We start from the raw sequence: 13,414 nt of genomic DNA, 5'->3' as shown, positions 1-13,414 counted from the left end.
TTTTCTCTTTCACAGGTTTGGGAGAAGGAAGCAGCATCTCCTTCCTGGCTGTGTGCCAGGGATGGGGCTTCTCTGGCTGTCTTGAGCATCAGCTGCTCAGTGCAAGTTCAAACCTCCTGGAAAAAAAATTTTCAACAGCTCCGTCTTCTCCTGGCGCTTGTCCTGACGATGGAGTTTTGTCAAAGCCACCCCTGTTTGCTAGCAAGGTTGCTTTGGAGAAAGCTGAGCCTGTGAGTTTGGCTTCATTAGGTTGGAGATGGAGTTGGTGGATTTCTGGTCCAGCTTTCTTTTTATTGCAGGGGGAATTTGCAGCCTGAAAGCAGGAAGGAGACTCCTCTGTCACCCCACCCCTGGCAGTGGGTGTTTGGCTGTGTTTTATCCAGCTTGAACCTTGCAGAGGATTAGAGAAAGCACTGGATGGTCCTCAGGCATGGACCTGCCTCTTGGAGGGATGAAGAGGAGGTCTAAGGGAGAAGAAAATCTCCTGCTGGCTTTGGCTGGAGCTAACCCTGCCGTGCCAGAGGGGTCATGAGGATGTTGGGGGATTTCTCTTGCTTTGGGTAGTGCAGCAATTGAAAAAATGCTTTTAGAAATCCCTCTCCAGTCCTTCGACAGGCTAGAAGTGAGTTTTTTGCTGTTGGTTATGGATGGCTCTGGGGATGTCTTTTCTGAGCTTGATCCCACACACATGTGAAGTTTGGCAGCTTGGTGTCTGGCTCTTGGTGGCAAGAAGAGGAATATCCCCCCGGGGCTCTACCCTGTCCTTTCTCATCTCTTTGCTCTCCCTTTATCCACGCTGCTCAGTCCCAGTATTTTGGGCAGTGCCATTCTCAAATATCCCTAATTTTTCCCCATTGGATCTTCTCAAGTGGATCTCTCTGGAAGTGCCTTGCCCAAAGCTGGACCTGTCTGAGATGGAGGAGGATGGAGAGAGAGGTGTGATCTCACCTCCTGCCAGCTTGCTCAGTGTCAGCCTGGGATACTCTACAGCTTTTGGCTGAGGGGAGAGGTTGTGTAGAAGGATTTGGGGGATGGAAATTTGCTTTAATGTGATGGCAAAGCAGGGGAGGGTGGATAACTGTTCCCTGAGAGGTGGGATTGCTGCATGCCTGCCCAGAGCAGCCAGGATGTGACTGCAAATGCTAATTAGAGCCCGGGCTGGCAAAGCTAAATAAAGCAGCAGGGCACTCCAGGCAATTTATTAATGGGTGGTTATTCCAAGGCCCTTCAGTTGAGCCACAAAAGCCTCCTGGCCCAAGGAGCTCTGCATTGCCAGAGTGGGGTGTTCAGGTAGGAAAGGGGAGAGCAGGCAGTATCAGGCTGGGGAAACATCCCTGCAGCCAGCACTGCAAAGCAATGCTGTCCCTTCTCTTGGTGATTTGGGGGTGACGGGGTCTCACCTGCCTCTGCTTGAGGTGTCAGCAACCCCCCTGTGCTCCTTAGGGTACCATAATGCAGCCACAGAGGCAGTTTTTGGTTTTGGTTGGGTGTTTTTGGGGAGTACAAAGTCCTGAGCAGCCTGTGGGGGTGGGTTAGTGCAAGCACTGAGCTTCACAGTGACAGAGTGAGACTGAGCACCAAAATCAGCTCCTGTGAGTTGTGTGGGGCTGGATGCACATCCCTGCTGTGTCCCCATGGGTGCCCAGCACTTGAGATTCCTTTGCTGCCCTTCTCCCAGCCTGCCATAATTGAAAGGCCTGAGCAGCCTGGTCTAGCTGAAGATGCTCATGGCAGGGGAATTAGACTAGATGGCCTTTAAAGGTCCCTCCAATCTGTGATTCCACAATTTGGTTGCTAAATCCACCTGTAATTCAAGATGCAACAACATTCTGCTTTGTCAGTGGCTCTGATGCATGAGCTGCCCCAGTCCCACAGCAATGCAGTGTGGGGTTTCATCGTCCTTAAATGAGTTTAATCTTAATTGATAAGATGTATTTTAAAATCAACTTTAACTTTTCAAAATAATGTAAGACTTTTTTAACTTCTAACTGAAGTTTTTAAGATGTTTGGGGTTTTTAGCTTAAGAAAATATCAAAACTATGTTAAATTATTAAACTTAAAAATTTACAAATATGCATGTTAAAACCACTAAAAATATTAAAAAATTGTTTAAAAAAAATCATCATGACATCTGAGGCACCATTAATGCATCTGCCCTTTGCTTGCACAGAAAGGTGTCACCACAGATCACTGTGAAGCATCTGCATGCAGAGGAGGGGAAGGGATGGATGCTCCCTGAACAGCTGGGGTTGATCTGCCCTGGCCTTTCACCCCTAGGGCAGCTGGAGGCTGCTGGGCCCTGGTGGGTTGTGCTGGGACGTTGTGGGTTTGGGGACCTTGAGTGGGACCTGCTCCACTCGTGTTTGTGTGGCACTTTGCTTCAGGTTTGTGTTGCATTGCGTTTTGCTCAGCTGCTGAGTACTGGCAGGCGTTTTAAGAAGTGAGACCAGAGATGCTCTGGGCTGGATTGTCTTAAGCAGACACTTGCAGAGAGGTTAGGAAAAGCTACAGCCACCCAGGTGTCCTTTTGCAGAGGATTATTCCCTTATCCCAGCAAAAGAGAGCTTTACAAAATTGTTTTCCTGTGGATTTTGAAGATGCCAAGGCTGGCTGCCGGACTTGTGGGTCCTGGTAATTAAAGCAGCAGTGTCTGTGAATGTGGAGATGTTTCATCACAGCCCAATTCCACTTCCAGCCTCACACATCCATGTTCTCCTGCCATGGCTGCTGTGACACCTGGAGTGGCTGCTGCAGCCCAGGGCAGGGTGAGGAAATGCTGGCAGTGGCTTAAATCTGGAGGCAGAATTCACAGCCTGCTGTGAGATTTGCTGGCTCTCACTTCTCTTCCAGCCCTCTGATCCCTCCGTGGACAAGTGCCAGTGCTGACCCTGCAAATTCCACCTCTGGGTTGGTGCTGGGAACGTGTCCTGGGGGCTGTGAGGACGATGGTGCCCATCTCTGCCAGCACTGGAGAAGGCACATCCTGGCGAGGTTGTTGGGAAGCAGTGGAAGCAGATGGCAGAGAGGAAACACTTTCCCTGGTTTGGGTGAGAGCTGCCTTGCTGTGAGGTGGTGCAGAGCCTCTGCAGAGCTTTGTTGGCACAAGAAATGCCTCCAGGGCTGCCCTGGCCTGTGCCCCAGCTGCCAACATCTGCACAGATGGGCATCAGGCAGAGGCTGGTGTGGTGCCCTCCTCCAGAGATGCCATCCTGGGTGGGCTGTTCCAGCCCAGGGGTTCTGTCTCCCTGCTGCTGCAGAGGTGCTCGGCTCAGCAGGACTTTCCTTTGCAAGTGGGGAGAACATCCTCCTTCCAATCCAGCAGGTAATGAAACTGTTCCTGGAAAAAAACTTGCACTCCTGCATGGTTATAAACACGCTTCTGAGTCACAGCTACTCAGACCCAATTTGAAATTTGGCCAGAGCGCACTGTAGATGATTCTCATTTGATCCTTTTTTTTTTCTTTTTTTTTTTTTAATCTCAGCATAGCCATATTTAAAAAATAAATCAGGATGCCAAAAGCCACTTTCTAAGATGAGTGCAGTCCATCACATCTCCTGGGAATATCAGTCATGGAAGTCCCTCTACAGACCCTGCATTAGAGTCATAGAATGGTCTAGGTTTAAAGGCACCTTGAAGATCATTTGCTCCAACCCCTCTGCCATGGGCAGCGGCACCTTCCACTAGACCAGGTTATTCCAAACCCCATCCAGCCTGCCTTGGACATTTCCAAGGATGGGGCAGCTGCAGCTTCTCTGGACAACCTGTCTGTGTCTCCCATCCTTGCAGTCAAGAATTTCTTCCTAATATCCCCTTTCACCCTGCCCTCTGGCAGCTTGAAACCATTTCCCCTTGTCCTGCCACTCCACAAGCCCTTGTCCAAAGCCCCTCTCCAACTCTCTTGAGTCTCTTTAGGGATTCTCCTTGGGACCTTCTCTTCTCCAGGCTGAACAACCCCAGCTCTGAGCCTCTCGTCAGACACTTGGTCACTGCGTGGTGCTTCCTCTAAGCTGAGGAGCAGCTCTGGCTTTCTGAGCAGCCTGGGGCTTGGCAGAGGATGCTTGTAACACTAGTTCCCGGCTTTGGTGGGTTTTTTGGTGATTTTTTTTGTTTGGTGGCTGTACCCAGCAATGCACAGATCGGAGATTCCGGGGTGTCTGAGGCTGCTCGGGTGGCTGCACGAAGGGATGCGGGAGCTGCGGGATGTTTGCATCTGTTCCGAGCATCCCTTGGGAAGGGGCGAGCCGGGGGGAGCCCAGCCGGGGCCCGGGCTGCTGCCCGAGGCTGGGGGCGCAGGGAGGGGACAGCTGCCACTAGATGGCAATGCCGGAGCGGCGGCAGCGGCCCCGCGAAGGGGAGAGGCTGGGGGATGTGACACAGGGCTAGGGATCGCCCCGGAGGGGACAGCCCCGCATCTCCGGCCGTGTCCTGCCGGCCGGGGCTGCTGACGTGCCTAGGAGAGGTGGGGGAAAAGCGAGGAGGCGGCTTGGATGGCAATATTGGCGTGACAATCGTGGAATCATTTAGGTTGGAAACTCATCGAATCCAACCATTACCCAGCACTGCCGAGGCCACCGCTCAGCCATGTCCCCAAGTGCCACATCTGCACATCTTCCAAACCCCTCCAGGGACGGTGACTGCAGCGCTTCCCTGGGCTGCCTGTTCCAGGCTCGGCACCGCTTTTGGAGAAGGCACCTTTGCTGATATCCAGTCTGAACATCCCCTGGTGGCACTTGGAGCCCTTTCCTCTTGTCCTGTCCCTTGTTGCCTACCAGAAGAGATCGACCCTCACCTTGATCCAGCCTCCTTTCAGAAGCAATAAGGTCTCCCCTGGGCCTCCTTTTCTCCAGGCTGAGCCCCCCCTCAGCTCCCTCAGCTGCTCCTTCTCAGAGCTGTGCTCCAGACTGGAGGAGTGTTAGCCTGCTTTGGTAAAACCAAGCGCATCCCCAATGCCTTCCTGTCCTGGCACCCGCTGTTCCCTGTCTTCTCAAATTTCCTCCATTGACAAAAACCCAAACAGCCCCACATGGCTGGCTCTGAATCCCTGTGCCATGTTGAATCATGTGGGCATCAGCCACACTTCTCCCTGACTCACAGATCCCAGCGTGCTGGGTGAGGGTCAAGATGAGAATGGCAATAAACATCCTGGGAAACAGAGCCTGCATCTCTTGGCATAGCCAGAGACTTTTTTTATTTCCTTTTGGCTCTCAATCTTCTCTTAAGGAGCTGCTTTCTCATAAATATCCCATCCTTTAGCACCGTCTGAGCAGGAGAGAGGCTCCCAGCAGGGTCATCCTGCGCTCTGCTCTCTGCAGCAGCGAGTGTAGAGTAGAGGCGAGAGCCAACTCCACGTTCAGGGCACAGCCTGGTGCCCCAGCAGATGTGCCCAGGTAAGGGGTGCATCCCTGCTCTAAGGGAATGGGGGAGGAAGGCTGCCTTCCTCCCCCTCAGCCCCTTGCTCTGAGCCAGGCAGGGGATGCAGGGGCAGTGCTGGGTGCAGCCTTGCTCATCCTCCTCGGGCTCTGGGTACCACACAGAGCCTGAACATTTCGGCTGGGTGGGGCCTTGCCATGCAGGCAAGGATGGGAGAGGGCTGGGGGGAGCAGGAGCAGAGCTCTGCAAGGCTGAGGATCTGCTCCTGGCAATCGGCCCAGCCTCGGGCTTAATTAACAGTGGCTTAAAGGGCAGAAAGGTGGGAAGAGCGGCATCGCTGCCCAAGCTGCGTTGGTGGGGAGGAGGAGGAGGAGGTGGGGGAGCTACAAATAATAATTGATTCGTTTAGGGCAGTGTCTTGCCTGGACAGAATCGAAGGGACTGTAATTACTCCGTAGCTGCTGTGGCCACCTCCTTGCCTGTTGTTTGTAGAATGTAAAGCCAGGGTCACTCTGGCTGCGTGGTGGCCTGGGAAGTGTTTTGGGAGGGATCTGAGTACCTCTGTTCCACTGTGCTGCAGGGTGGTAGTGAGGTAGTTGGGCACTTGCTGAAAACCCCTCAGATCGCCCACTTTGGTTATAAAGGTCACTGCAAGGAGAGGATTAAGAAGGGAAGCAGCAGCTGGGTGTCACGGAGAGCTGGTGGGCTCGCAGTGCCTGGCTGAGGTTGGGGAAATGATCCCACAGCCCTTTTTGCAAACACTTCACGTTATCTTGCTGAAGAGGATTTGGTCCTTCCTCCTTCTCACCCAGCCAGCCCAAGGGCTACTGGCAGTGCACCTGTGAGAGCCTGGGCTGAAAATGAGCCCTGTGGCCCTTCAGCCTGCAAAGTGGGGAAGTCCCTGGTCAGGTGTTGCCAGGCTTCACGGAGGGAGAAGCCCTGACCCAAATGAGTTAATGATTTATGTGATTAAGAGCTAGATTTATTAATTAATTTATTTATTATTTAAATGCCTCAAGCAGTCCTGGCTGCCCCACAGCAGATTTGAGGGACAGGGCAGCAGCCCTGTTTGCAGAGCAGTTTGTTGGGGTGGATGAGGGAAGAGCATGACAGGGACACTGGATGTCTTGTGCTGCTGGCTGGAGCCATGGGAGGTCTGCTGGTGGGAAATGCAGGTAGCGAGTGTCACAGGCCCTGGGGAGCTCTGTGGCCTCGGGGTTCAGCAGGAGGGGTGGGAGACCCTGCATGTGAACAGCTCGCAGGGTGTGCTGTGCCCTGTCCTGCCTGGTGGGTACAGAGGACTTGGGGACACCCCTGGGAGTCTGGGGGCACCCAGTGTGTGCCAGGAGGGCAGGGTGGGTTCCCCAGAGGTGGGTGGGTGGGCAGGCAGCCCCTCCAGCAGGACACAGCCCAGCCCAGGGGACCCTGGGCATCCCTGGGTGACCTTGGCACACGCGTGGCTCTAGCATCAGCAGTGTCCCCAGTCCCCCGCCCTTATTGGGGTGCCTGGGGTGGGGAGGGAGCAGGGTCAGAGACATCCCCCCCATCCCCTCCTGCAGGGACACATCCAGCCCGGGTTGTTTACACCTCTTGGATGAGCCGCTGTTTCTTCCAGACAACATCGCGTGTCGAAAGGAGAATACCGAGGTGTGCAGGCTCATCTGTATGCGAGTGAGCAGCAGGGCACTCCCCGGGCACCCGCTGGCATCGGGCGGCTCCGGCAGGGAGCCGGGAGCCTCGAAGTGTCCCGGGGATGGGGGGAGGATGATGCGTGCGGCCAGAGAGACACGCTCGGTGCGGGCTGAGGTGGGGTGGGGGAGATGCAGGGAGGGGAGCCCCCGCCTTGCTCCCCAATTGAGCCACTCACCGAGGAGCACCCGTGTGCTGGAAAGCCCTCTGCAGCCAGGGCGGGGGGTGTGTGTGCTTCAGGCAGGGTGGGGGCTCCCCCATTGCCTTTGTTCCCTTCAGACCCACCCCTCGCCTCTGATTTTCCTTTGCGGCAGCTCCCGTGCTTGCCAAAAGAACGCACTGGATGGAGCGAGGGAGCGAGCCGGGCGTGTTGTGCGTGTGTGCGCGCTTGTGTGCGCCTGTGTTGCCACTGACTTCATTAAAGCGAGCTGTCCCCGAGCTGCAGAGGCGCGGCAGCCTTTAATTTTGTGGCCCGGCTCCTGCGGGAAGCCGACGTCGCCTTGCGCGCTCCTGCCCCAGAAGGGCTGGGCATCCCTGCCGCCGCAGGTGCTCGCCCGGGGGCTCAGCCCTGCGCCCTGCCCGCTGCCCCAGCGAGCCGGCAGATGGGCGGCCGGGCTCCCGCAGGATGCTGAAGATGGAGTCGGGAGGAAGGAGTTGGACACTTGGCTCCAACTAGGCTGGACCACGCTACAACCTGTTCCCCCGGCCGCGGCTGCTGCGCTGGGTGCTGTTCCGAATTGTGGCTTCCTTCCTCTGCCCGGGGCTGGCTGGAAGGACTCGGATCCCTGCCCTTCCCGTGCCTGCTCTCCGCTCGCCTTGCGGCAGGGTTGGGGGGTTAAAAGGGGCTGGTTTGGGCTTGCGGGCAGAGCGGTGGGGAGGATGTGGCTGAGTTTAACCCCTTGCGCTTAGGGGCTGAGCGGCTGCGGCCTCCGCCGGGCTCGGAGGAGGAGGAGGGCTCGCTGCCCGCCCCGCTGCCCGGGTGCCCGTTCTGGGGGGGCCGGAGGCTCGGCTGCCCCCCGTGCCGTGCCGGAGGTGCTGAGCCGGTGCCGCACGCTGCCACCTCTCCTCCACGCGGGTCCCTGCTCCCGCGGAGGGATGGAGGAGAGACGGAGCTGAGCATCACCCGGAGAGGAGGAGGGGGCTGTGGTTGGGACTGCGCCCCGCAACCCCCTCCCTCTTCTCTCCCACCCCCCTCCCCCCCGCCGCCTCGGTGCTGCTGCTTTGGCTCACCTGTGTGTTTTCTTCCAGGATGGCTCGCTTTGGGGAGGCAGTGGCCGGCAGGCTGGGCTCTGGAGATGGGGGCTCCGACCAGAACCGGAGCCGGCAAGGAGCTCCTGCCCCTGCGGGAGGGAGCCCGGGAGCCTTCAAGCAAACCAAAGCGCAGAGAGCCCGGACTATGGCTCTGTACAACCCCATCCCCGTCCGGCAGAACTGCTTCACCGTCAACAGATCGCTCTTCCTCTTTGGAGAGGAGAACATAGTCAGGAAATATGCCAAGAAGCTCATCGACTGGCCATATCCTTTCTGCAGCCCCTGTGAGCCCCCACCTTCGCTGCCCGGATTTGCCTCGGTGGCCGCCCAGGACACGTGCGTGTGGCACTATCGGGCAGGTAAGGTGTGCGGAGAGGGGTGCCCGGCCCCGGGGGATGCTCTCCTCGCCCTGTTGCTGCTTCCCCTTCTGTCCTCGGCTCTTCGCCTGCTCCTGACAGGAGCTGAGCCCTTTCTGCCCCCTGGGAGCCCCCCAGCCTCTCCTGAGGCTTGCATTTATTAGCCCCCCGCCCTAATAGGGACGGGTGCTCTGATCCTTGCGTGCTTTGGGATGCTCTGTGTGTGCGCCTGGGGAGGTGGGGGGTAGTGGCCTTTTCTCTGTGCCTCGATATCTTGTGGAGTTTTGTCACCCCACCCCACCCGGAGCCACCTGGGAGCCCACGAATCTCCAGTCCCTGCTGGGTGGTGGCTCTGTCCCTCCTGTGTGTGCCCTCTTTGCTGCAGATCACGCCTGGCAGGGGCACAGCCGTCCTCGCCCTGCAGCCCCCGGTCCCCCACGGCGGCTCTGGGAACTGGCTGCCCCCTCCCTGCGGCAGAGGGAAGGATGTTGGAAACCTCTGGCTATGCTCCGTGGCCCTTTTTGGGGAAGTTGGCATGGGGAGCACAGATTTTATCCCAGGACCCCTCTCCTAGTGCAGGTGGAGGGTGCAGATCTCTCCCACTCCTTCCCCTGTTCCTCCATCCTTTCATACCTCCCCACGCACCTCTCTCTCCTCCCACCCTCCCTGTGGGTGCCCCTGGGCGCCTTGGCTGCTGCCCAGCGCCACAGCTCAGCCCCACACCAACCTGGGCTCGACGCCTGCTGCCCCCTGAGACACCTCCTGGGCTTTTTCCCCACGGGGGAGCTGAGCCTGAAAACTTCAGCGTGGCCACGCTTTGGCTGTAGGAGCCTCCCCGCGCCGTGCTCTGCAGCAGCGATTCCATGCGGCTCCTGCTGCTGCCGCTTTCTCTCCCTGCAACTTGTTGGTTGAGTTCCTGGCTCCTCTGGTGGGCACGGGAGAGCTTTCCCTGGTGCCAGGCAGCAATGCCTGGGTTTGGTGCGACAGGTACCTCGGGGGAAAGCCTCTGGTGAGGCCCAGGGGTGCAGGACAGGGCACCCGCCCTGCAGAGCATCGCAGGGGAATCGTCCCTTTGCAGCTCCGACACGTCAGGGCAAGCCTGGGGAGCTGTGACATCTCCAGGCTTGAGGGGGTGACCTGGTGTGAAGGGAGGGGCTGGATTCCCCATGGCATCCCTGAATCTGCCCCTCCTGGCAGCGCCCACGGGCTGGGTGGCTGCAGGACCGCTGGTGCGGTGGCGAGCTCGGCTCAGCGCGGAGCCCTGCAGGGCAGCGGCCAGGCCGGCTGCTGCTTTTCCAGAACATGCCAAATTATTCATGTGCTTTCCCAGTGCGGTGGGGGAGGGCTCTCGCCCCTCCAGCTTTTGTTGGGAGCCAGAAAGGGCTGGGGTACTGCCACTGGCCTGGCACTCCTGGCGTGGGCTGGGGTCCCGTGCCGGAGTGATGTCTCATCTCCAGGCAGTTGCTGTCTCCTAGAGACTGGAGCTCCACCACCACATGAGCAGAACTCCCCAGCATTATTCTCCCCTGGAATTTGCAATGCATGAGAGAGATGGGCTCATTTTGTGGTTTTTTTTCCAGAAGTAAGTGACATATTCCCATGTGAGTGCTGGAACAGGCATGCTCCAGGCGCGGGAGCTCAGCATTCCTGCCTATCCCCCGCCCTGCTGCCATCTCTTTCCGAGAAAAACGCATCCACCCTGGATGTTTCTCTGCACCACTGGAGTTTTGAGGGCTTGGGAATGGGCAAGGCCTTTTGGTGATAAGTTTGGTTTGTTTGACCAGGCCAGTCGTTCCCATCTTTGTAGTTGTAGCCTGGCACAGGCAGCTGGTGCCTTTTGGTAGGGCCAGGAAAACCATGTGAGCACCTCAGCTGCCTGGCCTGGAGCCCATGGCATTGCTCCTGGGCGAGGGTATTTTGGGGAAGAGAGCATTGGATCTTGGCCATGGCCAGTAGGAGCTGCTGGCCTTGGGAGGGCGATGGGCCAGTGCTGGTGCTGTGGGTCAGGGTGGGCACAGCACCAAGGAAAGCCAAAGGGGCTGGAGGGGAGCACAGGGCGAAGTGGAGGCTCTTCTTCATCCAGCTCTGGTTGACTAGGTAATAGGGCTAAAAATATCTGGTGATTCAGGCCTGGATATCTGCTGGGTAACTGTGTAATTATAACCAGCAGCCTCTGCAGTTTGGCTTCCCAGTGTAAATAGGGATGATGCATGGAGGAGAAGGAGGAGGAATACGAGCAACTGGGATTGGGATGCAGCTCCATGGGAGGCAAATCTTTGCCGAGATCCTTGCTGGAAAGCCCAGTGCGTTGCCTCCAAGAGCTGCTCTTTTAAAACTGGTCCTGCCCAAACCAGGGGCAGCTGCTGTTTTGGCTGTAGGAACATCTCCTTCTCTTCTCCTTGGGAAACGCAGCCTTGTCCTCCTGCCTGCTCTCTTGCTGCTGATGGCCAGGCCTTTCACCCTGATTTCATTTGTTTGGCTGCCTGGAAGGCTCCAATTCAGTTAGTACACGAGATGGGCTGCAGCTCATCTATATCTGCTCCTTTCCTCATCCACTTAATCACATTTGACCTGGATAAGATCCCTCTCCCACCCCAGGAAGGCCAGATGACATTGTGTGGCTCTGGCTGTGTCCCCAAGGACAGCATCTGGCTGCAGGCTGTCCACTGCACCTACCCCCAGTGTGGCAGGGAAAGAGGATGTCCATCAGGACCTTGCTGCTCCCTGTGGTGAGGGATTTTACCTCTCTTGGCCCCTTTGAGGACCAAATCTTGGCCTAGAGCAGCTGGGGTGCCCAGAGCCCCAGGGCACATCCCCATCCCAACAGCCAGAGGGATTTTGCTCTGTGGGAAGCACACTCGTGAGTGCCTGAACTGTTTTGCTCACCAGGACTCTCACTGTGACCTGGTGCTGCGTGGGCAGTGCCCCTTGGGAACCCTGGTGATGTCACACCCCACCTGGCCAAGCATCTCCTGCACCTTGGCTTTTCCCCGGCCAAGATTCCGGCAGGCCTCGCCTTCCCAAGGGAAGAGCCTGCGCCATGTCGTGCCATCCTTGGGAGCTCCATCCTCGCACTCCCCAAGAACATTTCCCCCTCCCCACCTCCCAGCCTGTTTTCTGTGCCCTCCATTCATCAGATTTTAGAAGGTTTTTTTGGGGAGGGGCGAGTAGGTGTAATGGCAGGTCCATCTTTTTGACAGCCGGGGAGAGCGAGGCTGCCTGTCAGATGGTGAATTTAAACAGAGGCAGCTGTTGTCATGGTGATGCCAAGTTGCATCCTGTTGCTGTGGCAACCAAAGTTAAAAAACTGATGTTAAGGCAGGAAAATCACATGATGTGGTCCTTTTTTGTTTAAGGAGGGAAAAAAAAAGAAAAAAAAAGGAGGAGGAGAGGAGAGATGATTTGATTTCCAGGGTGAGGTGGGGGAGAAGAAGACGCTTCTCCATGGAGCTGTTTGCACGTGGCAGGCAGGCATCCCACATCCTGCATCCCGCATCCCTACGGGAGCGGCAGCAGTGTGGGCAGCTCTGCCCCGTTGGACTCCTGGCTGTCACTGCCTTCGGTTTAACCCCTGATGGAAACCAAACCACTGCATTTTGGAGCCATAAAAGCTGCAACAGCTGTGACTGCAGAGAGGGAGTGTGACCTCCTGTGTCCATGCAGAGGGATTGAGGCAGGCTGGGTGTCCTGGAGCCAGGATTTACTCCCGAGCCTCTGTGTAGCAGACACACAGCAGCTTGTGTTCAAAGTGGAGGATTTGGGGTCTGGATGTTGCTTCCTTTTAATCCCCCCTAGCGTGGATGGGCTGGGGGCACTGAGTGACAGGACACAGCCAAGAGGGGCCACAGCTCTGTGGATGATGGACTTATCCGTGGACAGAAATCCCTTGTGTCCTCAGGGACGAGGCAGGAGGTACTGCAGGGAGAGGGAATCCCAGAGTTGAATTAGGGCCACTCACAGGCTTTGCTCTACTTGGCACTTTTTTTCTTGGAAACCAAAAACCTCACATGCCCACAGAGGTTGTGGACTCTCTGGAATTGTTCAGGGTCTGGTGGGATGGGGCTCTGAGCGATCTGGTCAAGTGGAATGTGTCCCTGCCCATGGCAGGAGCTTGGAACCAGATGACCTTTAATGTCCCTTCCAACCTAAACCGTTCCATGATTCTGTGAATACAGCCTTGGAGAGAAGGTGCTCGCTTTCCTGCTGGGGTGTGGAGCTGAGAGGAGGAGGACTGGGGCATCCTAAGGGTGGGTGCTGAAGATGTCATCATGTCACGCCATGTCTGTGTGGGACGGGCAGCCATGCTGGGATTGGGACCAGCAAGATGAAGTCCACAGGTGTAGGAATTGAGCAGGGAAAGCCCCTCAGAGCAGGTCCCTAGGGAGGTGTGAGGAGAGGTGGGAAATAGAGACGTGACTTTCTAGGAGATGTTGGAACCTGGATGATGCAGGCATGGACAGGGGTTAAGTTGCTCTTTTGGTGGCACTGGAAGGTAGGATTCCTCAAGACCCATGTGGCCTCACTCCTCTGGCTCCTCTGCTCCTTCCCCACCTGCTTGCCCAGGAGTGGAGAGAATGGGTGGGATGGAGGGGAGCTGTCCATGGCTCCTGTCCTTGCTGGCATCCAGAGAGGGATTTATCTTGTACCCAGCCTCCTGTGGAGATTGTGTCAATGTCCCATCAACACCCAGCATCTCCAGGGACTGGAGCTGGGCTCACTCCCTGTCTTAACAAGATGGGTGCCCTGG

General features: G+C 56.8%; 1 protein-coding gene across 11 annotated transcripts in view; it reads left to right on the top strand.

Annotated features, from left to right (window-relative positions):
• Positions 1-13,414, top strand: part of CACNA1E (calcium voltage-gated channel subunit alpha1 E) — a 125,497-nt gene that overhangs the window by 29,545 nt on the left and 82,538 nt on the right. For 10 of the 11 annotated variants that reach the window (XM_033067814.2, XM_042779580.1, XM_033067816.2 and 7 more), the window contains one exon: positions 8,309-8,575. In XM_033067814.2, coding sequence (XP_032923705.1) covers positions 8,309-8,575 — 267 coding nt within the window. Of the gene's footprint in view, positions 1-7,119; positions 7,785-8,308; positions 8,576-13,414 lie in introns of those variants that run through there. The other variant, XM_033067820.2, reaches the window with a different exon arrangement.

Source organism: Catharus ustulatus, chromosome 9, assembly GCF_009819885.2.
Source record: "Catharus ustulatus isolate bCatUst1 chromosome 9, bCatUst1.pri.v2, whole genome shotgun sequence".
NCBI lineage: Eukaryota > Metazoa > Chordata > Aves > Passeriformes > Turdidae > Catharus > Catharus ustulatus.
This window is presented reverse-complemented; position numbering and strand designations above follow the sequence as displayed.